This window comes from Gouania willdenowi, chromosome 15 (assembly GCF_900634775.1).
Source record: "Gouania willdenowi chromosome 15, fGouWil2.1, whole genome shotgun sequence".
Classification (NCBI taxonomy): Eukaryota; Metazoa; Chordata; class Actinopteri; order Blenniiformes; family Gobiesocidae; genus Gouania; species Gouania willdenowi.
Genome location: NC_041058.1, coordinates 14,716,684 through 14,741,624, shown reverse-complemented (window position 1 = coordinate 14,741,624; position 24,941 = coordinate 14,716,684). Strand labels below are relative to the sequence as shown.

The window sequence follows — 24,941 nt, the reverse complement described above, 5'->3', positions numbered from 1 at the left end:
ATCTTGGCTTGATGTCGCAGCAAAGAGATTGATTTTTGAAAATGGTTTATTTACATTGTTTGGTTTCACAGATTTGTGGTGCAAGCTGACAAACAAAAATTCTATGAACTTAAATTTCACATTGAGCATGAACTTGCAAGAAAGGGGCAGACCAAAAAAAAAGTGATCCGGGGATGTTAGCGTTGGCATCAACGTAGGGCAGCACTGGTTTTAAACAATGCCAAATCGTTAAGACTTTAGTGGTCCACAAAAGACTGTGGTGGGTTATCTATGGTAAAGAAAAGCAGAGATGAACAATTAAGTCCAAATTAAGACTAAATCACTCTCAAACATGCACAGCAGAAGGCCTACAGGTAGAAAAATGAGAAAGGTTGGAAAAAACAAACCAGCAGGTGAACAATCACACATTAACATCCCACTGCATCCTAATGACCCGTCTCTACAAACCGTACAAACAGCTTCCTGTGGCACACACACACACACCCTACAAAATAACATTTTGCTTCACACAAAGATCTAAGGTCATTTCCTGAGCTGTTTTAGACTGGTTGTCATTAGCACCTTTAAAGAAAAAACGAAATAAAAATAAAAACACACTGAGGTTAAGGTACAACAAACAGGTCACTGTGGTGTGGTGTTGCACACAGATCTACAGGATGCCTTTATTCTCAAATGTTTGTGGCTGAAATGATTGTACCTAAGTTTAAAAAAAAACAATATGAGTGTTTATGTGCTGGAAAGTTAAGACCTGTTTCTCAGATGTCTTTGACACTGACTCCCTTCTCACCAAAAGAATGTCCCACTACTCGTCACTCTGAGACTCACTTAAAGATGTCTTATCTCTCCCTAACTTTAAAAAAAGGTCATCAGTTGATGAAGCAGGCAGTTGTTGCAGAGGCATCTTGTTGAGTATTCAGAAGACAAGTTTCTTAGGCTGTTCCCAGGAAAACTCTGGTCGGCCAAAGTGTCCATAAGAGGCGGTCTGCTGGTAGATAGGCCTCTTCAGATTCAGCTCCCTGTGAGGGGAAAGCAATCAAGACATCAATTCAACATGAGACTTGTTTCATGTACTGTATTAAGAACGTGTAGGATTTGATATCCGCATTAAAGCAGATCATTTTAGTTTAGGGGCCAAATACGGACCAGTTTGATCTCAAGTGGGCTGCAGATTATAGGCAGGAAAACAAGAAATTTCAACAATAATATGCCCTACTTTGCACTTCTGCCTTTAAAGTATAAAGGCACTGATAATATCCAAGAAATAAGTGAGAGGTCAGGATCTTCGCCTAATTTAATTGATTTTGTGATTAATTTGTGGAAATTTTGTGGAATAGTGTAGAGTTATTTTAACACATTGTTTTTAAAAATGATTTCCAACATATAATATAAACATGGGGAAACTGAGTGCTGGCAAATAGTGTAAAGTTTAATTGAAAATGTGTATTTTGAAGGACTGCGATATATACAACCAAATTAGTTCAATATTTTTCTGCCAAATTGGATGCTCTAAAGGGCCGGAATTGGCCCCCAGGCCTTGAGTTTGACACATGTGGCATAAAGGGACGCTGTGTTTATCCAGACAAACCACACATTTCAGCATAGTTGATGTATTTGTATCGTAAAAACGTCCCGAACTATTAGGAAAACAGTTAATGATAGAACAAAAATGTAAACATAGGAATAGCATAGCATGAGCTGTGTGTTGATAATGCAGTTTTGGTTCAGTGAGTCTATAATTGATGAGGACTGTGTGTTTGACTTGTGAACGACTGGCACCCTCTCCTGGGTGTACTCTGCTTTGCACTGTAAATAAACTGGGAGAGGCAGAATCAATCCATGACACTAAATCAAAGTCTCAGTCTACGATCTGCTAACAATGAAACACCCTCAGGTAAAGCTCTCTGTGTACGTATTTATCAACATCACATTCATCCATTGCTGTCATTAATGTCATTTCTAGTTCAATTCTACTTTATTTATATAGCGCAAAATATAAAGTCCATAGTAAGAAAGAAAGAACCCAACAAGATCCAAACGAACAAGTATTTAGTGACAGTGGGAAGAAGAAATCTCCAGCGGAACCAGTTTCAGAGGTGGCAGCCATCCGCTTCGACTGGTTGGGGTTAGTGAACAGAAACAGAATAGGATAGAAGGATAGACCACACGAGTGTCCCAGAAAAGTTGAGCCATGAACCATTGATCAGTCCATCCGAGTGTCCCAGACTAGTTGTTTTCTATTAATCATTAAAAGCTATTTCATATTACTTTTGGAGTAAAACCAAGCAGCCAGAATGATGCATCGCTTCATATTAAAGTGTTTGTACCTGACGATGACTCCCGGCCTCAGATCAAAGTTCTTGTTGACAATGTGGAGCAGTTCGGACTCTGTTTTCTGTGAGGACCCGTAGGTAAACAAGGAGATAGACAGAGGGTGGGCCACGCCGATAGCATAGGACACCTGTAACACATGTACCCAGTGGAATACATGAATGTGAACTTTAACCAGGACCTGTTTGGGGGAACCTGGGTTAGCTCACCTGGACCAGAACTCTCCTGCACAGTTTGGCTTTAACCAGAGACTTGGCCACCCAGCGAGCAGCGTACGCAGCAGATCGATCCACTTTTGAAAAGTCTTTACCGGAGAAAGCTCCGCCTCCATGAGCTCCCCATCCTCCGTAGGTGTCTACAATGATCTTCCTACCAGTCACACCAGCATCGCCCTGTTGAGTGAAATACAAAATAATTATATTTTAGAATTTCCTTCCACAATATTTGCTGCTAAATATCTTTTTAAAATGAGTTTTCACCTGTGGTCCTCCAATAACAAAGCGACCACTTGGTTGGAGATGGTAGACGGTTTTGTCGTCCAAATATTTGGCCGGAACCACAGCTTTGATGACCTGATGAAAACAGTTGAGGCTTTGCATTGCTCAGAGTTTGGTTAAGGCTGTTAGTGAAGCTGTACCTTCTCCTTCAGGACCCTCTGCTGCTCCTCCAGAGAGATGCAGTCATCGTGTTGGACTGAGATCACGATGGTGTGAACCCTTTTGGGGATCACGGCTCCGTCCTTCTGTTCGTAGTGAACCGTCACCTGAAGGCAGAAGCATGCCATTTATTCTCTTTTGCAAGAAGATTAAATATAATATTTGCATTTTACTGTCTCTGAGTGAAACAAACAGGCATCCTGATTAGGTCTGATTTTGTCTAAGAGATACATCGGAGGAATTATTACAAGTGTAAAAGAGACTAAAAGAAAGAAAGGGAATAGAAAAAGGAACACCCCGGTTCCATTGCTACAGATCTTATGTATTTTTATTTTGTTTTTCAATTGTTATCATTGTTTTGTTTTTATTTTTATAAAAAAATTCGTTCCTTAAAAACACGTTCACAGTTGTCTCAAATGTTGGGATTTTGGTGCTGACATCTGGAGAGCGCGAACCAAAAACCCTGATTATCCTTTCTGGATCACCTGTGTTTTTGAATCAGGACGCAGCCAGTGGATGTGTCCGTCGCGCCTGAGCTCAGCCATCTTTGAGTTGAGTTTGTGAGCTAACATGATGGTGAGAGGCATGCACTCCTCCGTCTCATCTGTGGCGTAGCCGAACATCAAACCCTGCAGAGGAGATACAAAGTTAGACGACACCCTGTGTTTGACAGAGCCTGCATTTTTTATTTACAGGGGTTTTCTTTGGGTTCTCTGCCGACTGATCCCCCACAGCCCAAAAACATACACGTTAGGTTGATTGGAGCCCATAAATTGGCTCTCGGCGTGAATGGGTGTGTGACACCAGGTCTGTCTGTCTCTATATGTTAGCCCAGGGGTGTCAAACTCATTTTAGTTCAGGGGCTAAATACGGATACAGATTTTAGGGAAAAAGAGCAAACTCAACATTAATGTCCCCTGGTTTGCATTTCCACATATAAATTATAACGTTTGTTTTTATATCAGTCTCCACTTTGGGAATTTTCGTGGAATAATTTGAGGAAAATTTGCCAGATTTTGGAAAAACTGAGAGTTCTTTCAACAATTTGAGATTGAAAATGACTGCCGTCGTGTGATATAAGAACTGGAAAACTGAGCTCTGCAGATATTGTGGAATTGAATTGAATGTTTGTATTTGAAGGGGCTTAAATATCTACAGCTGAATTAGTCGGTAATTTACAAAATGTTTCATGTTTTTTCTATCATTTTTACTTTCTCGAGCGGGACGAATTTGATGCTCTAAGGGGGCTGTATTTGGCCCCCGGGCCTTGAGTTTGACACGTGTGTTAGTCAAATGTCTGTGAACCTGTACAGGAAGCACTATTGACACGAGGTAGAGCAGAGATGAACCTGATCTCCAGCTCCGATGTCCTCCTCCGTCCTGTCAATGTGGACACCCTGGGCAATGTCTGGACTCTGCTGCTCTAGAGCCACCAGCACGTTACACGTCTTATAGTCAAAACCTGAAGACAGGCAACAAAGGAGCGAGAGCTGAGTAGAAATAGTGTGTGCTAGCTTGATTTACGTCACCTTTAGAAGTTGTATTCTTACCTTTGTCGGAGTTGTCATAGCCGATGTGTTTAATGGTGTCCCTCACCACCCTCTGGTAGTCCACGTTAGCACGGGACGTGATTTCTCCACAAAGCAACACCATGCCGGTCTTACACACTGTCTCTGTTTACAAAAACATACCCGAGCCTCTTATCAGATATGACGATTGAATCAAGATTTAACAAAAGTTGGGCCAAATGTCATTCAAATAGCTGCTTCTCTTGCCTGCTCGACGTACGACTTAAAGCACAAGTTTAAAATGTGGGAGACAACTTAAGACAGTTTAAGACATGAATTAGCTCTTCTGTCCCTCTTCCTTCATGTTAAGATGGAATGATTTCATGTGGATTCCCATTGGCTCACCACAGGCCACTTTGGCATCAGGATCCTGCTTTAGGTGAGCGTCCAACACAGCATCACTGATCTGGTCACAAATCTTGTCTGTGGGAACAAAACACGCAGAGACATTAATAATTTAGATATTTACAGAATACATTAGCATGTGGAAGATAAATTAAAGCGTTCAATTAAAATATATATTTTTAGTATTTTTTATCAACCATGTAGATTTTTATGCAAGTAAACACGTTCCCCACAAATGTCTCATGTTCTTATATGGAATTGGTGGTAATGATCCAATGTTCCACTTTTACAGTAAGTGTCCAGTCTGCTGCTATGGCATTATGTGCGCATGTTGACACCAACATGTAATCGTTATCTCTGGGAACAGCCCAGACCTCCAGGTACGTTATCTAAAAAAGTCTTTGTTCCAAGGCCGCACACCTCTGTCAATATACTGAGTGTGACTTAATGTTTAATGCTGTGAAAATGGGCAGGAGCGTTTCACAGCCACTTTTGGTGATCACTTGGAGATGAACTCTATTAAACAAAACCAGACTTTGAGTTTTTATGGGCCTACATTTAATAATTGCTTTGTACTTTTCTGCAGTGATCATTATGTAATCAATTGTGGTTGCAATAGTTCAAGTTCAAAACCAAGTTTTATCTTCAATTTATCTTTAAGACCGTTAAACCTTGACAGAATGCAGATTCCTGCTGAGTTTTTACATGTATTGAGGATGTTTACCTATATGCAGATCAATTCAGCACAAGAACTTGGTAGGGTTACATATGTGTGAATAATTACAGCACATTGATGTGGGCGGGGAGGTGAATGGTACGGTCCAAAGGCAGCAGAGTAAAATTAATCTGTCATCTTTACTTTCATTTTAAATCTTTATTGCCTTTGGGTTGTTGCTTTGACTCTAATCAAAGCTTCTAATCAGTATTCTTTATTACATCCAATACTACAAGGAAACGCTATGTAATGTATTATAACACAGTGCTGTATGATGTTTATTGAACTATTTCAATAAAACCCCACTAAGGAAATTAGGAAAGTGCTGCCAGTGTGTGCACAAATGAATCTTAGCTTTTGGACTTATTGTAGGCTTTTTTTCTTCTGCATGCAACCTTACACCGAGCTGTCACACTCACACACTCACACACACACACACACACACTCACTGTCCCCATGCTGTCCATTGCTGAGAGTGAGGGGTGGTAAACACATGTCGCTGTGAATGGAATACCATCCATGCTCAGCGAGTGAAAACCTAACACTGCGTGGATCGTTTGGACTTGTCGTTGAAGTTTGTGGATTGAATGCCACACAGATACACAAACAAAATACTTTTATTTGATATCTGCACTTGTAGGAGTTTGTTGTGTTATTTCTTAGGGTAATAAAATTGCCACATCAAAACAAATAGTGAGGTGCTTTTATTTGTGATAAGTTACATTGACGTTGACCAATGACTCACCTGGATGTCCCTCTCCCACGGACTCAGAGGTGAACATGAAGGAGCCATCTTCCAGCAGATCACTCATTTTGTCTACTTTTCCAAGGTCCTCAATTCCAATCAGTGAGCAGTCCAGACAGATGTGAGGAGCCTTAGTATTCCCCCTGATTCTCTTTAGCAGAGCAATGAAGCCCTGCAGCCCAAACAACGTCTGTCCTACTAAACAACATGTCTGTCCACATGGCCCAATATATATGGCCCAGAGATTAGAACACATGCACACAGGGGGCGCACACACATACTTGCATGTGCACATACACACACAGTGTGTGAATTCATTGGACAGTCCATTCCAGAGGGGAGTAGACGATGGGAGGGATTTTCAGATCATGGAAAATGCTTGTTAACCCCTTGTGTGCAGCACGGGCCCTGGCTGTGTGTTTATAGTCATCACCTGCTTTGACTGCTCTGCTTTGGGGTGTGACACTTCCTGTGTGGAGGGCAGGATCAATTCAACAGAGGGAGTGGTGTGTGTGTGTGTGTGTGTGTGTGTGTGTGTGTGTGTGGGGGGGCTCCCTTTTATCCCTGTCACATCGGTGGGACAGCTCTGTCTGCTGGGACTGGGCCAGGTTGGGGCGTCCTATGGACAAAGAGAAAAAGGTGGCTGTTGTTGTTACTACTGTTTACATACTGTGTGTTACAAAGGATCATTTAAAAGTGGTGAAACAAGGCACCATGAAATGAGATCCTAACATATGAATATACAATTATAGGGAATCTGTTTAAACCAGTCGTCAAACCCTGCTCCATTGTTTGGTTGATCTAACACACTACTGTCCCGGAAGCAAAAAAATGCACTTCAGGAATTCGCCTCACCCCCCGCACTACCCCCTGCCTCAATTCTTAATGTATTAGACACCTCCACACTTTGAACGTGAAACATTGGGACCGCGTAGAACTAAAGGCAGGGTGTTTGGTAACACCATGTTTTCTCACGCCCACTTCCCTGACTCTTGGGCAGGTGGAAAGATGGAGCTCAGTCCCTTTGTGGGTCTTTGGGGTTAGCACGGGTGTGCTTGGGCTTCAAAGAGGGGAAGGTGGAGTGGCCAACAGTGTGTGCCAACATCCACTGGTGATAAAGTTTTGCAGTGAAAGGAATACTTTGAGGAGCTCCACAACCCCACCAATACGTATTCTGTCAAGGAACCAGAGGAGGGTCGCCTGGTGTAGGGTCGTCCAATATTTGGGAGAGAAATAGCAGCAGTAGTAAAACAACTACTCGGCGAGGAGTGGATGTGATCCATCCTGGGTATCTTAAAGGTATCTTAAAACTCGTCATGGCTGACATGTGGAGGCAGTGCTTGTGGAAAAGAGTGGATTGCCAACTCAAGAGAAAAGTCTTGCACCAAGTGGAGGAGTTCAAAGACTTTAGGGATCTTGTTCATGAGAGAGGGTAATGAGGTGCAGGAGATCGGTACAAAACGTCGTCTGCAGTAATGCGGAAACTAAACCGGTCTGTTGTTGTTGTGTCCTCACCTTTCCCAACATGGTGGCAGAGATCAGGCTTAAAGATAGGGTGAGCAGCTTGGTCATTCAGGAGAGACTCAGAGTAGAGCAGCTGCCCCTCCACATAGGAAGGAGCCAGCAGAGAGGTGCTTCGAGCATCTTTCAAGGGTGCCTCCCTAGGGAGGTGTGTAAGCAGCAGACAACAAAAAAATGATTGTGTCAAAGTTAATGAGAAGAACTAAATAAAGCCTCCTAAACACGCATTTAGTTTTTCTTGATCATAAATATTTGTATTTTGATTTAAATATTTAAATAATGACTTTGAATAAATCTAAAAAAGAACACAACTTTTAACCAAAAAAGAAAGTACTTATAACTCGTTACACTTTAATGTAATTAGTTTCTTTCACTCACTGTAGGTAACTGAATAAGGAACAGTCACCTGTTGTCTAAATGGGCTTTTCGTTCTTATTAGCTTGAGGCACTCATCTTAGCACACAACTACAAAGAAAAGCAGAGCCACTTCCTTGGAGAAGATCAAATAATGAAGATTGGTCTCTAGATATCTGTGGGCCTTTCAGATGACTCAGAGAATAAAGGTTTGTGTTAGCGAGAGTAATGCTAAGAAGTTTGTTGTGTGTTGAAGAACAGAAAGATTTTACTTGATCAGAAAAAGTAGTAGGCGAGTTGCAGCATCCCTTTGTTTCAGCACGTTATGGGTTCGAGCACATTGAGTGATTTGCATGTTTTCTCTAAGCATGGGTGGGCTTTCAGTCTACAAATGTATGTTAGGTTCATTGGAGTCTTGAAAATTGAATGTAGGAGCAGATGAGATACATGTTGACACTTTCTCTTTTATACCAGTAATGGACCAGTGACCAGTCCAGACTGTACCCTGGTTTCCATGCCGAGAAAGCTGGGATAGGCTCCAGTGTACTGCAACCCTAAAGCCAGTGAAAGTAAAGAATAGATGAAACAGTGACACCTAGCACTTACTTTACTTTTGCCTCATTTGGCTCTAATTTTAGTCAGTTTTGCACTGGCTTTATGGAATGAGAAGAACCTGTCACTTAGTGAGAGAAGTGTTCAGTACTAGAGAGCTCCTATCCTGCATGTTTTAGGTGCTACCCTGGTCCACCACCCCTGATTGACCACAACTCAACATTACAAAATAAAAGTGAAAGAATAAAGTAGAATCGTTTTGTGGTGGTGTGTCCACGACTCCCATGCAGTAAAATACACTCTGTGGCAATGTCTGTGCACCCTCCCTTCAGCACTGACTCTAATCAAAGGCAGTCAAGTGAAGGAACTGTTAGAGCAAAAGCTGGAGTGACAATTTTTCAAAACAATATTGCAGGAACATAGATAAAAATTAAATAAAACATATACATTACTTGATTTTTGATCTTTTCTTATTGGTCCAGTACAAAAAGGCCTGGTGGTTGGGGATGCTGGTATCTATAAGAGGCAGCTGTCTATAGGGAGACACAGGCCAGAGGTCTGAGATGCTTCAAATCCAACCAACCACGAACTAGATTAAACAGGAAAAAACTTGACAGTTCTACCCAGTGCTTAAAGCTTCTGTCAGAGGCACAGTGAGCAACCTCTGGATGATTCTGTTTGTTTTGGCCCAACTGAAATCTGCTTGTCAGAAGAAAAAGCACACAAGAAACCACTTCTGTTACGCATGCATATGTGAAATCGTTGTTTGCCTCAAAGAATTTGTCAATGACTAACAAGGACAAGGGTTTTTTGCCCCAACACTAACGAGATAACAGGTATCTGAGTTACAACAGCATGTTGGTCTAAAGTATGGAGAGCATAAAAGCATCCTGAGTAAATTATTTATTTAATTTAGCCTATACTTAACCTGATAAATCCCACAGAACTCAAATATCTTGTTTTCATAGAGACACCATTCCAAGAACACACCTAAAGTAAATTAGGTTAGTCAGCGGCTTAAGAAGCATTGCCTAAATATTGATATTTTTCATAGATTATATAAGAAAATGTTTATGTAAAATATATTTAAAAAGTTTTTTGGTTTTTTTCCCCAAACATGTTTTTCGTAATAAGTAGTATCTAGTAGCCTTTGAGGTTAAAAAAAATCCTCATAACTTCAATATTAAATGAGTGTGAATGAACTTCAAATGATCTTATTAAAAACAACAAACAATAAACATTTAAAAACTTGAGTCGCAAACCAGGCATATCCAGTAAAGCTGGGGTTGGAGGGAGCTAGTACACATGAATATACATCCATCCATCCATATTTCCGTCGATGGAATAAGTGCCAAAAAGGGCCAAATTTGCTTGGCTGGATCAGCAAAGTTTGATCTGATACCAAAATAGCGGTATCAGATCCACTATTTTGTAAATGGGAGGTGGCATCAGTAGCCTTCCAAAGCCCCGCCCCTTTTATTCATGACCTGCAGGCTGGCGAGCAGATTAAATTTCCAACATTCCTAATCAAACAATTTAGTAAACTCTATTAAGTGTTCATCCAATGTTTAATCTAGTGTTTTAGTTTGAGATATTATCTGATTGGCAATGAACTGTAGCAGTCAGTTGAAGGTGTAAGTACTGAGTACTATTTCTCCAACAATAAAATAATCCACCCAATCTGGCAAAAATAAGAGTAAATGATTGACAGTTACACTAAAAAGCTAACTGATCTCGCCCGTTCCTATCTTGAGATCAATAGGTCAATGTGAAGTGATTTATGAAACCACTGAAGGAAAACACTGTAGTTAAAGTTCAAATCCCTCTGGACTTTCAGAGTCAAAGCAAATGGATAACACAGAGGATGTATAGGGAAATGAGGAAAGCACAAAAGACTTGAAGATGAATTAAAATTAAAAATGAAGACCCATCATTGCAAGACTGAGTAGTTTAGGGTAGTGGTGTGCATTGCCATGAATCTGACGATTCGAGACGATTCACGATTTGCATGTCACGATACTAAACAATATGATATACATCACCATATATCGCGAATCAAAAAAGTTTGCTTCTACAACAGATTCTGATTCTGTTACGTTTTTTAAATTCTAAAAAAAAAAAAAAAGCAACAACATACATTTATAAAAGTGCCCAGTCTGTTTTATGAAAATAAAGTGCAATCAACTTCCAAGTTAAAATGCATTCAATGACACCTATAGTGAACAGGCTTTTATGTGCTATGCATATGTTAACGCAAAGAAACGTTATGTTTTGTTAATCAAATCAATCTGGACATTTTTTTGATCGATACAATAATTGCGCTGTGAAATATTTCGCTGAATCGATTTTTTCGTACACTCTTAGTTTAGGGTGTGCACTACCCTTACTTTCAACAGGTTTTTGAAGCAAGACGGGCAAATAAACAACACAAAATAACCAAATATATCCACAATAAGAATTTTCCGCATTCTGTCCGCTTGGCTTTACATGTGATCAGTGTCACACTAAACCTCAGTGTGCTGCCATTGAAAAGTCAGGGTAAGCCATCCTGGGTCACTGCACGGTTCAAGGGTCAGTCAGACACAAACCTGACAGAACAGGATGAGATAAATAACCCCACGCAGCAGCAGAGCTTGTTAACACCTGTTGGTCAATTCACAGGTTCAAGGACGAGGATTTTAGCACCACAGTCCACTTCTGGCGGTTGTCCAGTTATTAACCAGTTTTATCTGGATACCAGTGGAAGCCACCACAATAAGTTGAAAAACAGAATAGCAATTAAAAGTACAATTTGTTCTGTAACATTTTACAACTCTATGAACTATCACAATGCACATGGCCTGTGATTTATCCTGCAATGTGTTGATGGGCGTTTCCTCTTGTCATTGTTCGGCTGTGTGTGTTTTTCAGGAATATTTTAATGGCTACTAAAACAATGAAAGGGTAATGTTCAATAGGTCTAATAGTTAACCTGTTTACCAAGAAAACATCCTTCACTGCTGTACTTTTGGTCCCACAGACAGCTTTTTGAATGGCCTTAGTGAGAGTTCGACACGTTAACTAATGCCTGGGAAGAGACACGCCATACAGGGGGAGGGGTGCCTGTCCTCAGCTGTGATTGGCTGCTGTGTGCTCCCACTCCCCACAGCAGTCCTGTTGCTTTTAGAGGAGAGTGCGTTGCCTTTGTGTTTGTGAATGTGTTAAAACATGAATCTGATCAGGAAGTAACACACTGATACATGATCACATCTTGTGGATTGTGACGTGGGGAAACATTAACCATCACTCAATACAGCTTGTAAGAAAAGGCTGAAGAACCACAAACTTTACTGGCAAAAGAAAGCCCTCTATCAACCTGTCACTCACAGAACTTAGTGGATGTTTTAAGGCAATCAACATGTTGATAAAATATCCATACATCAAATGACTAGTATTGTTCTTTATGATGTACATCTATAGACTCTTTACTGTGAGTTTTTCAACCTAGAAAACTATTTCCATGGCCTAAATTGACCATGCAGCAGGCCAATTGTTGGGTTGCTGGCCATATCTTGGGTAGCACAGCCCAAGGCAGACAAAACCATTGAAAAGGCGAAGCAGTGAATGGGGAGCGTCATCCTGTCTCTATTCCAGCCCATTTTGGACACTCAGCACATTTCTCTGCCTAGATGCCACTAATGACTGAAATATCACCACTATCGCACTCAAGCATCACACTTCCCCCGATGACACTAGGGATGTTGCCAAGTTAACTGACTATTATTCTACGACACTGAAATTTCCTTATCAACTATTTGACTGGTCGATTACACGAGGTTTTTCCAAAACAGTTAAATTTAAGCCTAAAATATTCTACAAGGACAAAACATTGGCTTTAATATAATTGAGTGTATTTAATGCATATTTTAACATCAAAGTATATCCTCAATGATGAATCAAAAACATTTGGACAATAATCAGTCCTACACACCAACAGGCTGTAGTAATATAATGATCAATGTGGTCAACAACCACATTAAAAAATGCAGGCAACTCACTGTATAAAATAAATGAACTTGCTTTATATATCGCTTTATAACCACTGAGGTAGTCCCAAAGCACTTCACAATATCACTTTATTCACACATTCACACACCAATGGGACCGAGCTGCCATCAAGGCACTAATCAACCATTGGCAGCAACTTGGGGTTCAGTGTCTTGCCCAAGGACACTTCAACACATAGGCATGTATTGCACTGGGATCAAACAGAAAACAACCCCTCTACCAACTGAGCCCCAAAATACACATTGTTCAAATAATTCATCAGTCATCCGAATTACTGACAAGCTCTCAATAACAACATGTTCAGCCCTCACTTTTAGCGTCAATTCCAAAAACAGAGAGATGGCGAAAGAGAAAGAAGTGGATATGAACCTATTCCAACTAGTGAAGCTTTGAGTAATCATATACAAACGGAGCAGCCATGTAATCATTAACAGACATGCTCACAGTAGATTGAAAAACACCTCCAATATATTTACTTTAAAAATCTCTCTTTCACACACTTTTTCATATCTTTTCACACACACACCACAGACCATCATAGTCATCAATTAGCAGTTATCGTCCCCCATTGATAAATCTTGTATGTGTTTCCCATCTGTTGCTTTTCAAAGTTATTGGTTATATAATGCTGTTGGTTATTACGTCACTAAAACACAAATTAACACATGTTGAGTGTTTTGGCTACGTATACAGATAAACGCTTACACGTCATCTTCGCCAATGATTAGTCTCTTTTTTTTAATCAACAAACGCCACTATAAAGCTATTCTACTGGAGGTTTGTTAAAATAGCATTAAAACACAGAAAGGATGTTTTTCATACATGTTGACCATTGGAAAAAAGCTGTATAATTGTTCCTTGAAAACCTGCCATCATGTTTTAAAATGACAAATAGTAATTACATTAATTTTGTACTAATAGTTTTGTAGATGTGACATGTATTAAATTAAAGCTATTAAATGGTATGGTAAAGGGAATAAAAGAATGAAGAAAAAAAAAACTAGGTTAAACAGCTGAAGTCAACAACAAATAACAAGTAAATAACAAAAAAAACTGTTCTCATACAAATACTTTCAGATATCACATTACATTATTTGGATCAAATTAATAATTGATTATTGCAAATTTGAATTTTATATATGTGAAATATTGTATCAAACCTGGTTGTTGAATGCAAAGAGTCAAAGAGAAGCTTTTCCACAACAGTATTTTGTTAAAAATAAGATTTTCCCCAAAAGACTACTTTCATAATGTGAAGGGGAAAAAAAGCTTGACTCATCATCTTTATATTGAACAGCACAAACCAGAAGGGGTCAGTCCTGCTTTAAAAAGCACTAGTTTTAAGGGTCTTGTGATGGCCTTATCTAAAAAAAAACTTCCATAACTTTTCAATTTTTATGCCTTACTATAGCCTTACCTCCGATTTGGGGTGTTTGTCACTTTTTTCTCATTTTCCACTTTTATTCATTTTTTTAATGCTTTCCTGCATTTTCAGCCCAGTTTAAGTGTGCACATCATATTTGCACTAGTTTTAAGGGTCTTGTGACGACCTTATCTATATATAAAAAAAAAAAAATAATAAAATTTTTTTCAAATTTTTTTCAAAAAAATCCGAAATGTGTTACTTTTTATGCCTCACTATAGCCTTACCTCCGATTTGGGGTGTTTGTCACTTTTTTCTCATTTTCCACTTTTTTTTTGTTGCTTTCCTGCATTTTAACCCCAGTTTAAGTGTGCACATCAAATTTGCACTAGTTTTAAGGGTCTTGTGATGGCCTTCTCTAAAAAATAAAAAAAATCCGAAATTTGTCACTTGTCACTCCGATTTGGGGTGTTTGTCACTTTTTTCTCATTTTCCACTTTTATTTATTTTTTAATGCTTTCCTGCATTTTCAGCCCAGTTTAAGTGTGCACATCATATTTGCACTAGTTTTAAGGGTCTTGTTGTGATGGCCTTCTCTAAAAAATAAAAAAAATCCGAAATTTGTCACTTGTCACTCCGATTTGGGGTGTTTGTCACTTTTTTCTCATTTTCCACTTTTATTTATTTTTTTAATGCTTTCCTGCATTTTCAGCCCAGTTTAAGTGCGCACATCATATTTGCACTAGTTTTAAGGGTCTTGTGATGGCCTTCTCTAAAAAAAAAAAAAAAATCCGAAATTTGTCACTTTTTATGCCTTACTATAGCCTTACCTCGGATTTGGGGTGTTTGTCACTGTTTTCTCATTATGATGCGCACACTTAAAATGGGGTGGAAATGCAGGAAGGTACGAAAAGTTTTTAAAAAAGTGGAAAATGTGACTGGGGTGTTAAACTTTATTGGTCATATACTGTATGTTATTTCAGATATGAATTTTGTCTTCTGCATTTAGCCCCTCCCTGGTAGGAGGTGGGCTGCATATGCTCAGGTTGGGCTTGAACTAGCAATCCTCTGATTATAAACCCAGTGTCCTTGACCACTAGGCCACCACTAAGTCCCTGCTCTCTTAAAGGATCTTGTGACAGCCTTATCTAAAAAAAAAACAAAAAATAATCCAAAATTCTAATTTTTTTCAAATTTTCATGCCTTTTATGCCTCTGATTTGGGGTGTTTGTCACTTTTTTTCTAATTTTCCACTTTTTATTTTTTAATGCTTTCCTGCATTTTTAGCCCAGTTTAAGTGTGCACATCACATTTGCACTAGTTTTAAGGGTCTTGTGATGGCCTTCTCTAAAAAAAAAAAAAAAAATCCGAAATTTGTCACTTTTTATGCCTCGGATTTGGGGTGTTTGTCACTTTTTTCTCAATTCTCATATTTGCACTAGTTTTGAGGGTCTTGTGATAGCCTTATCTAAAAAAAAAATTCAAATTTTTTTCAAATTTTTATGCCTTACTATAGCCTTACCTCCGATTTGGGGTGTTTGTCACTTTTTTCTCATTTTCCACTTTTATTTATTTTTTTAATGCTTTCCTGCATTTTCAGCCCAGTTTAAGTGCGCACATCATATTTGCACTAGTTTTAAGGGTCTTGTGATGGCCTTATCTTAAAAAAAAAAAAATTAAAATTTTTTTTCAAATTTTTATGCCTTACTATAGCCTTACCTACAATTTGGGGTGTTTGTCACTTTTTTCTCATTTTCCACTTTTATTTATTTTTTTAATGCTTTCCTGCATTTTCAGCCCAGTTTAAGTGCGCACATCATATTTGCACTAGTTTTAAGGGTCTTGTGATGGCCTTCTCTAAAAAAAAAAAAAAATCCGAAATTTGTCACTTTTTATGCCTTACCTCGGATTTGGGGTGTTTGTCACTTTTTTCTCATTTTCCACTTTTATTTTTTTTTTTAATGCTTTCCTGCATTTTCAGCCCAGTTTAAGTGTGCACATCATATTTGCACTAGTTTTAGGGGCCTTGTGATGGCCTTATCTAAAAAAAAAAAATAATTCCATAATTTTTAAATTTTTATGCCTTACTATAGCCTTACCTCCAATTTGGGGTGTTTGTCACTGTTTTCTCATTATGATGCGCACACTTAAAATGGGGTGGAAATGCAGGAAGGTACGAAAAGTTTTTAAAAAAGTGGAAAATGTGACTGGGGTGTTAAACTTCATTGGTCATATACTGTATGTTATTTCAGATATGAATTTTGTCTTCTGCATTTAGCCCCTCCCTGGTAGGAGGTGGGCTGCATATACTCAGGTTGGGCTTGAACTAGCAATCCTCTGATTACAAACCCAGTGTCCTTGACCACTAGGCCACCACTAAGTCCCTGCTCTCCTAAAGGATCTTGTGACAGCCTTATCTAAAAAAAAAACAAAAAATAATCCAAAATTCTAATTTTTTTCAAATTTTCATGCCTTTTATGCCTCTGATTTGGGGTGTTTGTCACTTTTTTTCTAATTTTCCACTTTTTATTTTTTAATGCTTTCCTGCATTTTTAGCCCAGTTTAAGTGTGCACATCACATTTGCACTAGTTTTAAGGGTCTTGTGATGGCCTTCTCTAAAAAAAAAAAAAAAAAAATCCGAAATTTGTCACTTTTTATGCCTCGGATTTGGGGTGTTTGTCACTTTTTTCTCAAATTCTCATATTTGCACTAGTTTTGAGGGTCTTGTGATAGCCTTATCTAAAAAAAAAATTCTAATTTTTTTCAAATTTTTATGCCTTACTATAGCCTTACCTCCGATTTGGGGTGTTTGTCACTTTTTTCTCATTTTCCACTTTTTTTTTTTTTTTAATGCTTTCCTGCATTTTCAGCCCAGTTTAAGTGTGCACATCACATTTGCACTAGTTTTAAGGGTCTTGTGATGGCCTTATCTTAAAAAAAAAAAATTAAAATTTTTTTCAAATTTTTATGCCTTATTTTATCGGAGCCTTACCTCCGATTTGGGGTGTTTGTCACTTTTTTCTCATTTTCCACTTTTTTTTTTTTTTTTAATGCTTTCCTGCATTTTCAGCCCAGTTTAAGTGTGCACATCACATTTGCACTAGTTTTAAGGGTCTTGTGATGGCCTTATCTTAAAAAAAAAAAATTAAAATTTTTTTCAAATTTTTATGCCTTACTATAGCCTTACCTCCGATTTGGGGTGTTTGTCACTTTTTTCTCATTTTCCACTTTTATTTATTTTTTTAATGCTTTCCTGCATTTTCAGCCCAGTTTAAGTGCGCACATCATATTTGCACTAGTTTTAAGGGTCTTGTGATGGCCTTCTCTAAAAAAAAAAAATAATTCCATAATTTTTAAATTTTTATGCCTTACTATAGCCTTACCTCCAATTTGGGGTGTTTGTCACTTTTTTCTCATTTTCCACTTTTATTTATTTTTTAATGCTTTCCTGCATTTTCAGCCCAGTTTAAGTGTGCACATCATATTTGCACTAGTTTTAAGGGTCTTGTGATGGCCTTCTCTAAAAAATAAAAAAAATCCGAAATTTGTCACTTGTCACTCCGATTTGGGGTGTTTGTCACTTTTTTCTCATTTTCCACTTTTATTTATTTTTTTAATGCTTTCCTGCATTTTCAGCCCAGTTTAATGTGCACATCATATTTGCACTAGTTTTAAGGGTCTTGTGATGGCCTTATCTTAAAAAAAAAAAATTTAAAATTTTTTCAAATTTTTATGCCTTACTATAGCCTTACCTACAATTTGGGGTGTTTGTCACTTTTTTCTCATTTTCCACTTTTATTTATTTTTTTAATGCTTTCCTGCATTTTCAGCCCAGTTTAAGTGCGCACATCATATTTGCACTAGTTTTAAGGGTCTTGTGATGGCCTTCTCTAAAAAAAAAAAAAAAATCCGAAATTTGTCACTTTTTATGCCTTACTATAGCCTTACCTCGGTTTTGGGGTGTTTGTCACTGTTTTCTCATTATGATGCGCACACTTAAAATGGGGTGGAAATGCAGGAAGGTACGAAAAGTTTTTAAAAAAGTGGAAAATGTGACTGGGGTGTTAAACTTTATTGGTCATATACTGTATGTTATTTCAGATATGAATTTTGTCTTCTGCATTTAGCCCCTCCCTGGTAGGAGGTGGGCTGCATATGCTCAGGTTGGGCTTGAACTAGCAATCCTCTGATTATAAACCCAGTGTCCTTGACCACTAGGCCACCACTAAGTCCCTGCTCTCTTAAAGGATCTTGTGACAGCCTTATCTAAAAAAAAAACAAAAAATAATCCAAAATTCTAATTTTTTTCAAATTTTCATGCCTTTTATGCCTCTGATTTGGGGTGTTTGTCACTTTTTTTCTAATTTTCCACTTTTTATTTTTTAATGCTTTCCTGCATTTTTAGCCCAGTTTAAGTGTGCACATCACATTTGCACTAGTTTTAAGGGTCTTGTGATGGCCTTCTCTAAAAAAAAAAAAAAAATCCGAAATTTGTCACTTTTTATGCCTCGGATTTGGGGTGTTTGTCACTTTTTTCTCAATTCTCATATTTGCACTAGTTTTGAGGGTCTTGTGATAGCCTTATCTAAAAAAAAAATTCAAATTTTTTTCAAATTTTTATGCCTTACTACAGCCTTACCTCCGATTTGGGGTGTTTGTCACTTTTTTCTCATTTTCCACTTTTTTTTTTTTTTTAATGCTTTCCTGCATTTTCAGCCCAGTTTAAGTGTGCACATCACATTTGCACTAGTTTTAAGGGTCTTGTGATGGCCTTATCTTAAAAAAAAAAAAATTAAAATTTTTTTCAAATTTTTATGCCTTACTATAGCCTTACCTACAATTTGGGGTGTTTGTCACTTTTTTCTCATTTTCCACTTTTATTTATTTTTTTAATGCTTTCCTGCATTTTCAGCCCAGTTTAAGTGCACACATCACATTTGCACTAGTTTTAAGGGTCTTGTGATGGCCTTATCTTAAAAAAAAAAAAATTAAAAATTTTTTCAAATTTTTATGCCTTACTATAGCCTTACCTACAATTTGGGGTGTTTGTCACTTTTTTCTCATTTTCCACTTTTATTTATTTTTTTAATGCTTTCCTGTATTTTCAGCCCAGTTTAAGTGTGCACATCATATTTGCACTAGTTTTAGGGGCCTTGTGATGGCCTTATCTAAAAAAAAAAAATAATTCCATAATTTTTAAATTTTTATGCCTTACTATAGCCTTACCTCCGATTTGGGGTGTTTGTCACTTTTTTCTCATTTTCCACTTTTTTTTTTTTTTTTAATGCTTTCCTGCATTTTCAGCCCAGTTTAAGTGTGCACATCACATTTGCACTAGTTTTAAGGGTCTTGTGATGGCCTTATCTTAAAAAAAAAAAAATTAAAATTTTTTTCAAATTTTTATGCCTTACTATAGCCTTACCTCCGATTTGGGGTGTTTGTCACTTTTTTTCATTATCCACTTTTATTTATTTTTTTAATGCTTTCCTGCATTTTCAGCCCAGTTTAAGTGCGCACATCATATTTGCACTAGTTTTAAGGGTCTTGTGATGGCCTTCTCTAAAAAATAAAAAAAATCCGAAATTTGTCACTTGTCACTCCGATTTGGGGTGTTTGTCACTTTTTTCTCATTTTCCACTTTTATTTATTTTTTTAATGCTTTCCTGCATTTTCAGCCCAGTTTAATGTGCACATCATATTTGCACTAGTTTTAAGGGTCTTGTGATGGCCTTATCTTAAAAAAAAAAAATTAAAAATTTTTTCAAATTTTTATGCCTTACTATAGCCTTACCTACAATTTGGGGTGTTTGTCACTTTTTTCTCATTTTCCACTTTTATTTATTTTTTTAATGCTTTCCTGCATTTTCAGCCCAGTTTAAGTGCGCACATCATATTTGCACTAGTTTTAAGGGTCTTGTGATGGCCTTCTCTAAAAAAAAAAAAAAAATCCGAAATTTGTCACTTTTTATGCCTTACTATAGCCTTACCTCGGATTTGGGGTGTTTGTCACTTTTTTCTCATTTTCCACTTTTATTTATTTTTTTAATGCTTTCCTGCATTTTCAGCCCAGTTTAAGTGTGCACATCATATTTGCACTAGTTTTAAGGGTCTTGTGATGGCCTTCTCTAAAAAATAAAAAAAATCCGAAATTTGTCACTTGTCACTCCGATTTGGGGTGTTTGTCACTTTTTTCTCATTTTCCACTTTTATTTATTTTTTTAATGCTTTCCTGCATTTTCAGCCCAGTTTAAGTGCGCACATCATATTTGCACTAGTTTTAAGGGTCTTGTGATGGCCTTCTCTAAAAAAAAAAAAAAAATCCGAAATTTGTCACTTTTTATGCCTTACTATAGCCTTACCTCCAATTTGGGGTGTTTGTCACTTTTTTCTCATTTTCCACTTTTATTTATTTTTTAATGCTTTCCTGCATTTTCAGCCCAGTTTAAGTGCGCACATCATATTTGCACTAGTTTTAAGGGCCTTGTGATGGCCTTATCTAAAAAAAAAAAATAATTCCATAATTTTTAAATTTTTATGCCTTACTATAGCCTTACCTCCAATTTGGGGTGTTTGTCACTTTTTTCTCATTTTCCACTTTTATTTATTTTTTAATGCTTTCCTGCATTTTCAGCCCAGTTTAAGTGTGCACATCATATTTGCACTAGTTTTAAGGGTCTTGTGATGGCCTTCTCTAAAAAATAAAAAAAATCCGAAATTTGTCACTTGTCACTCCGATTTGGGGTGTTTGTCACTTTTTTCTCATTTTCCACTTTTATTTATTTTTTTAATGCTTTCCTGCATTTTCAGCCCAGTTTAAGTGTGCACATCATATTTGCACTAGTTTTAAGGGTCTTGTGATGGCCTTCTCTAAAAAATAAAAAAAATCCGAAATTTGTCCCTTGTCACTCCGATTTGGGGTGTTTGTCACTTTTTTCTCATTTTCCACTTTTATTTATTTTTTTAATGCTTTCCTGCATTTTCAGCCCAGTTTAAGTGCGCACATCATATTTGCACTAGTTTTAAGGGTCTTGTGATGGCCTTCTCTAAAAAATAAAAAAAATCTGAAATTTGTCACTTGTCACTCCGATTTGGGGTGTTTGTCACTTTTTTCTCATTTTCCACTTTTATTTATTTTTTTAATGCTTTCCTGCATTTTCAGCCCAGTTTAAGTGTGCACATCATATTTGCACTAGTTTTAAGGGTCTTGTGATGGCCTTCTCTAAAAAATAAAAAAATCCGAAATTTGTCACTTGTCACTCCGATTTGGGGTGTTTGTCACTTTTTTCTCATTTTCCACTTTTATTTATTTTTTTAATGCTTTCCTGCATTTTCAGCCCAGTTTAAGTGCGCACATCATATTTGCACTAGTTTTAAGGGTCTTGTGATGGCCTTCTCTAAAAAAAAAAAAAAAAATCTGAAATTTGTCACTTTTTATGCCTTACTATAGCCTTACCTCGGTTTTGGGGTGTTTGTCACTGTTTTCTCATTATGATGCGCACACTTAAAATGGGGTGGAAATGCAGGAAGGTACGAAAAGTTTTTAAAAAAGTGGAAAATGTGACTGGGGTGTTAAACTTTATTGGTCATATACTGTATGTTATTTCAGATATGAATTTTGTCTTCTGCATTTAGCCCCTCCCTGGTAGGAGGTGGGCTGCATATGCTCAGGTTGGGCTTGAACTAGCAATCCTCTGATTACAAACCCAGTGTCCTTGATCACTAGGCCACCACTAAGTCCCTGCTCTCCTAAAGGATCTTGTGACAGCCTTATCTAAAAAAAAAACAAAAAGTAATCCAAAATTCTAATTTTTTTCAAATTTTCATGCCTTTTATGCCTCTGATTTGGGGTGTTTGTCACTTTTTTTCTAATTTTCCACTTTTTATTTTTTAATGCTTTCCTGCATTTTTAGCCCAGTTTAAGTGTGCACATCACATTTGCACTAGTTTTAAGGGTCTTGTGATGGCCTTCTCTAAAAAAAAAAAAAAAAAATCCGAAATTTGTCACTTTTTATGCCTCGGATTTGGGGTGTTTGTCACTTTTTTCTCAAATTCTCATATTTGCACTAGTTTTGAGGGTCTTGTGATAGCCTTATCTAAAAAAAAAATTCAAATTTTTTTCAAATTTTTATGCCTTACTACAGCCTTACCTCCGATTTGGGGTGTTTGTCACTTTTTTCTCATTTTCCACTTTTTTTTTTTTTTAATGCTTTCCTGCATTTTCAGCCCAGTTTAAGTGTGCACATCACATTTGCACTAGTTTTAAGGGTCTTGTGATGGCCTTATCTTAAAAAAAAAAAAATTAAAATTTTTTTCAAATTTTTATGCCTTACTATAGCCTTACCTACAATTTGGGGTGTTTGTCACTTTTTTCTCATTTTCCACTTTTATTTATTTTTTTAATGCTTTCCTGCATTTTCAGCCCAGTTTAAGTGCACACATCATATTTGCACTAGTTTTAAGGGTCTTGTGATGGCCTTCTCTAAAAAAAAAAAAAATCCGAAATTTGTCACTTTTTATGCCTTACCTCGGATTTGGGGTGTTTGTCACTTTTTTCTCATTTTCCACTTTTATTTTTTTTTTTAATGCTTTCCTGTATTTTCAGCCCAGTTTAAGTGTGCACATCATATTTGCACTAGTTTTAGGGGCCTTGTGATGGCCTTATCTAAAAAAAAAAAATAATTCCATAATTTTTAAATTTTTATGCCTTACTATAGCCTTACCTCCGATTTGGGGTGTTTGTCACTTTTTTCTCATTTTCCACTTTTTTTTTTTTTTTTATGCTTTCCTGCATTTTCAGCCCAGTTTAAGTGTGCACATCACATTTGCACTAGTTTTAAGGGTCTTGTGATGGCCTTATCTTAAAAAAAAAAAAATTAAAATTTTTTTCAAATTTTTATGCCTTACTATAGCCTTACCTCCGATTTGGGGTGTTTGTCACTTTTTTTCATTATCCACTTTTATTTATTTTTTTAATGCTTTCCTGCATTTTCAGCCCAGTTTAAGTGCGCACATCATATTTGCACTAGTTTTAAGGGTCTTGTGATGGCCTTCTCTAAAAAATAAAAAAAATCCGAAATTTGTCACTTGTCACTCCGATTTGGGGTGTTTGTCACTTTTTTCTCATTTTCCACTTTTATTTATTTTTTTAATGCTTTCCTGCATTTTCCGCCCAGTTTAATGTGCACATCATATTTGCACTAGTTTTAAGGGTCTTGTGATGGCCTTTTCTTAAAAAAAAAAAATTAAAAATTTTTTCAAATTTTTATGCCTTACTATAGCCTTACCTACAATTTGGGGTGTTTGTCACTTTTTTCTCATTTTCCACTTTTATTTATTTTTTTAATGCTTTCCTGCATTTTCAGCCCAGTTTAAGTGCGCACATCATATTTGCACTAGTTTTAAGGGTCTTGTGATGGCCTTCTCTAAAAAAAAAAAAAAAATCCGAAATTTGTCACTTTTTATGCCTTACTATAGCCTTACCTCGGATTTGGGGTGTTTGTCACTTTTTTCTCATTTTCCACTTTTATTTATTTTTTTAATGCTTTCCTGCATTTTCAGCCCAGTTTAAGTGTGCACATCATATTTGCACTAGTTTTAAGGGTCTTGTGATGGCCTTCTCTAAAAAATAAAAAAAATCCGAAATTTGTCACTTGTCACTCCGATTTGGGGTGTTTGTCACTTTTTTCTCATTTTCCACTTTTATTTATTTTTTTAATGCTTTCCTGCTTTTTTAGCCCAGTTTAAGTGTGCACATCATATTTGCACTAGTTTTAAGGGTCTTGTGATGGCCTTCTCTAAAAAATAAAAAAAAATCCGAAATTTGTCACTTTTTATGCCTTACTATAGCCTTACCTCGGATTTGGGGTGTTTGTCACTTTTTTCTCATTTTCCACTTTTATTTATTTTTTAATGCTTTCTTGCATTTTCAGCCCAGTTTAAGTGTGCACATCATATTTGCACTAGTTTTATAGGTCTTGTTGTGATGGCCTTCTCTAAAAAATAAAAAAAATCCAAAATTTGTCACTTTTTATGCCTTTTACCTCCAATTTGGGGTGTCACTTTTTTCTCAAATTCTCAAATTTGCACTAGTTTTGAGGGTCTTGTGACAGCCTTATCTAAAAAAAAAATTAAAATTTTTTTCAAATTTTTATGCCTTACTATAGCCTTACCTACAATTTGGGGTGTTTGTCACTTTTTTCTCATTTCCACTTTTATTTATTTTTTTAATGCTTTCCTGCATTTTCAGCCCAGTTTAAGTGCGCACATCATATTTGCACTAGTTTTAAGGGTCTTGTGATGGCCTTCTCTAAAAAAAAAAAATAAATCCGAAATTTGTCACTTTTTATGCCTTACTATAGCCTTACCTCGGATTTGGGGTGTTTGTCACTTTTTTCTCATTTTCCACTTTTATTTTTTTTTTTAATGCTTTCCTGCATTTTCAGCCCAGTTTAAGTGTGCACATCATATTTGCACTAGTTTTAGGGGCCTTGTGATGGCCTTATCTAAAAAAAAAAAAATAATTCCATAATTTTTAAATTTTTATGCCTTACTATAGCCTTACCTCCAATTTGGGGTGTTTGTCACTGTTTTCTCATTATGATGCGCACACTTAAAATGGGGTGGAAATGCAGGAAGGTACGAAAAGTTTTTAAAAAAGTGGAAAATGTGACTGGGGTGATAAACTTTATTGGTCATATACTGTATGTTATTTCAGATATGAATTTTGTCTTCTGCATTTAGCCCCTC

General features: G+C 37.0%; 1 protein-coding gene across 1 annotated transcript; it reads right to left on the bottom strand.

The window, feature by feature from the left end:
* Positions 1–28: 28 nt before the first annotated feature.
* On the bottom strand, positions 29–6,658 carry mat1a (methionine adenosyltransferase 1A). Its single transcript, XM_028467793.1, has 10 exons — positions 6,358–6,658; positions 4,898–4,975; positions 4,535–4,657; positions 4,334–4,446; positions 3,470–3,613; positions 2,966–3,091; positions 2,808–2,900; positions 2,538–2,720; positions 2,325–2,458; positions 29–1,016 (listed from the first exon to the last, which is right to left on the bottom strand). The coding sequence occupies exons 1-10, from the start codon at positions 6,650–6,652 to the stop codon at positions 914–916; spliced, it is 1,392 nt and encodes a 463-aa protein (XP_028323594.1). The 5' UTR covers positions 6,653–6,658; the 3' UTR covers positions 29–913.
* Between the last annotated feature and the right edge of the window lie 18,283 nt (positions 6,659–24,941).

What these genes read in the sequence shown, in the direction of transcription:
- mat1a (XM_028467793.1), bottom strand. Translation starts at nt 6,652, where the DNA reads ATGTGCACATGCAAGTATGTGTGTGCGCCCCCTGTGTGCATGTGTTCT. An exon ending in CGTGGGAGAGGGACATCCAG is followed by an intron (nt 4,976 to 6,357) that starts GTGAGTCATTGG and finishes TTGTTCCCACAG; the next exon opens with ACAAGATTTGTGACCAGATC. An exon ending in AGAGGGTCCTGAAGGAGAAG is followed by an intron (nt 2,901 to 2,965) that starts GTACAGCTTCAC and finishes TGTTTTCATCAG; the next exon opens with GTCATCAAAGCTGTGGTTCC.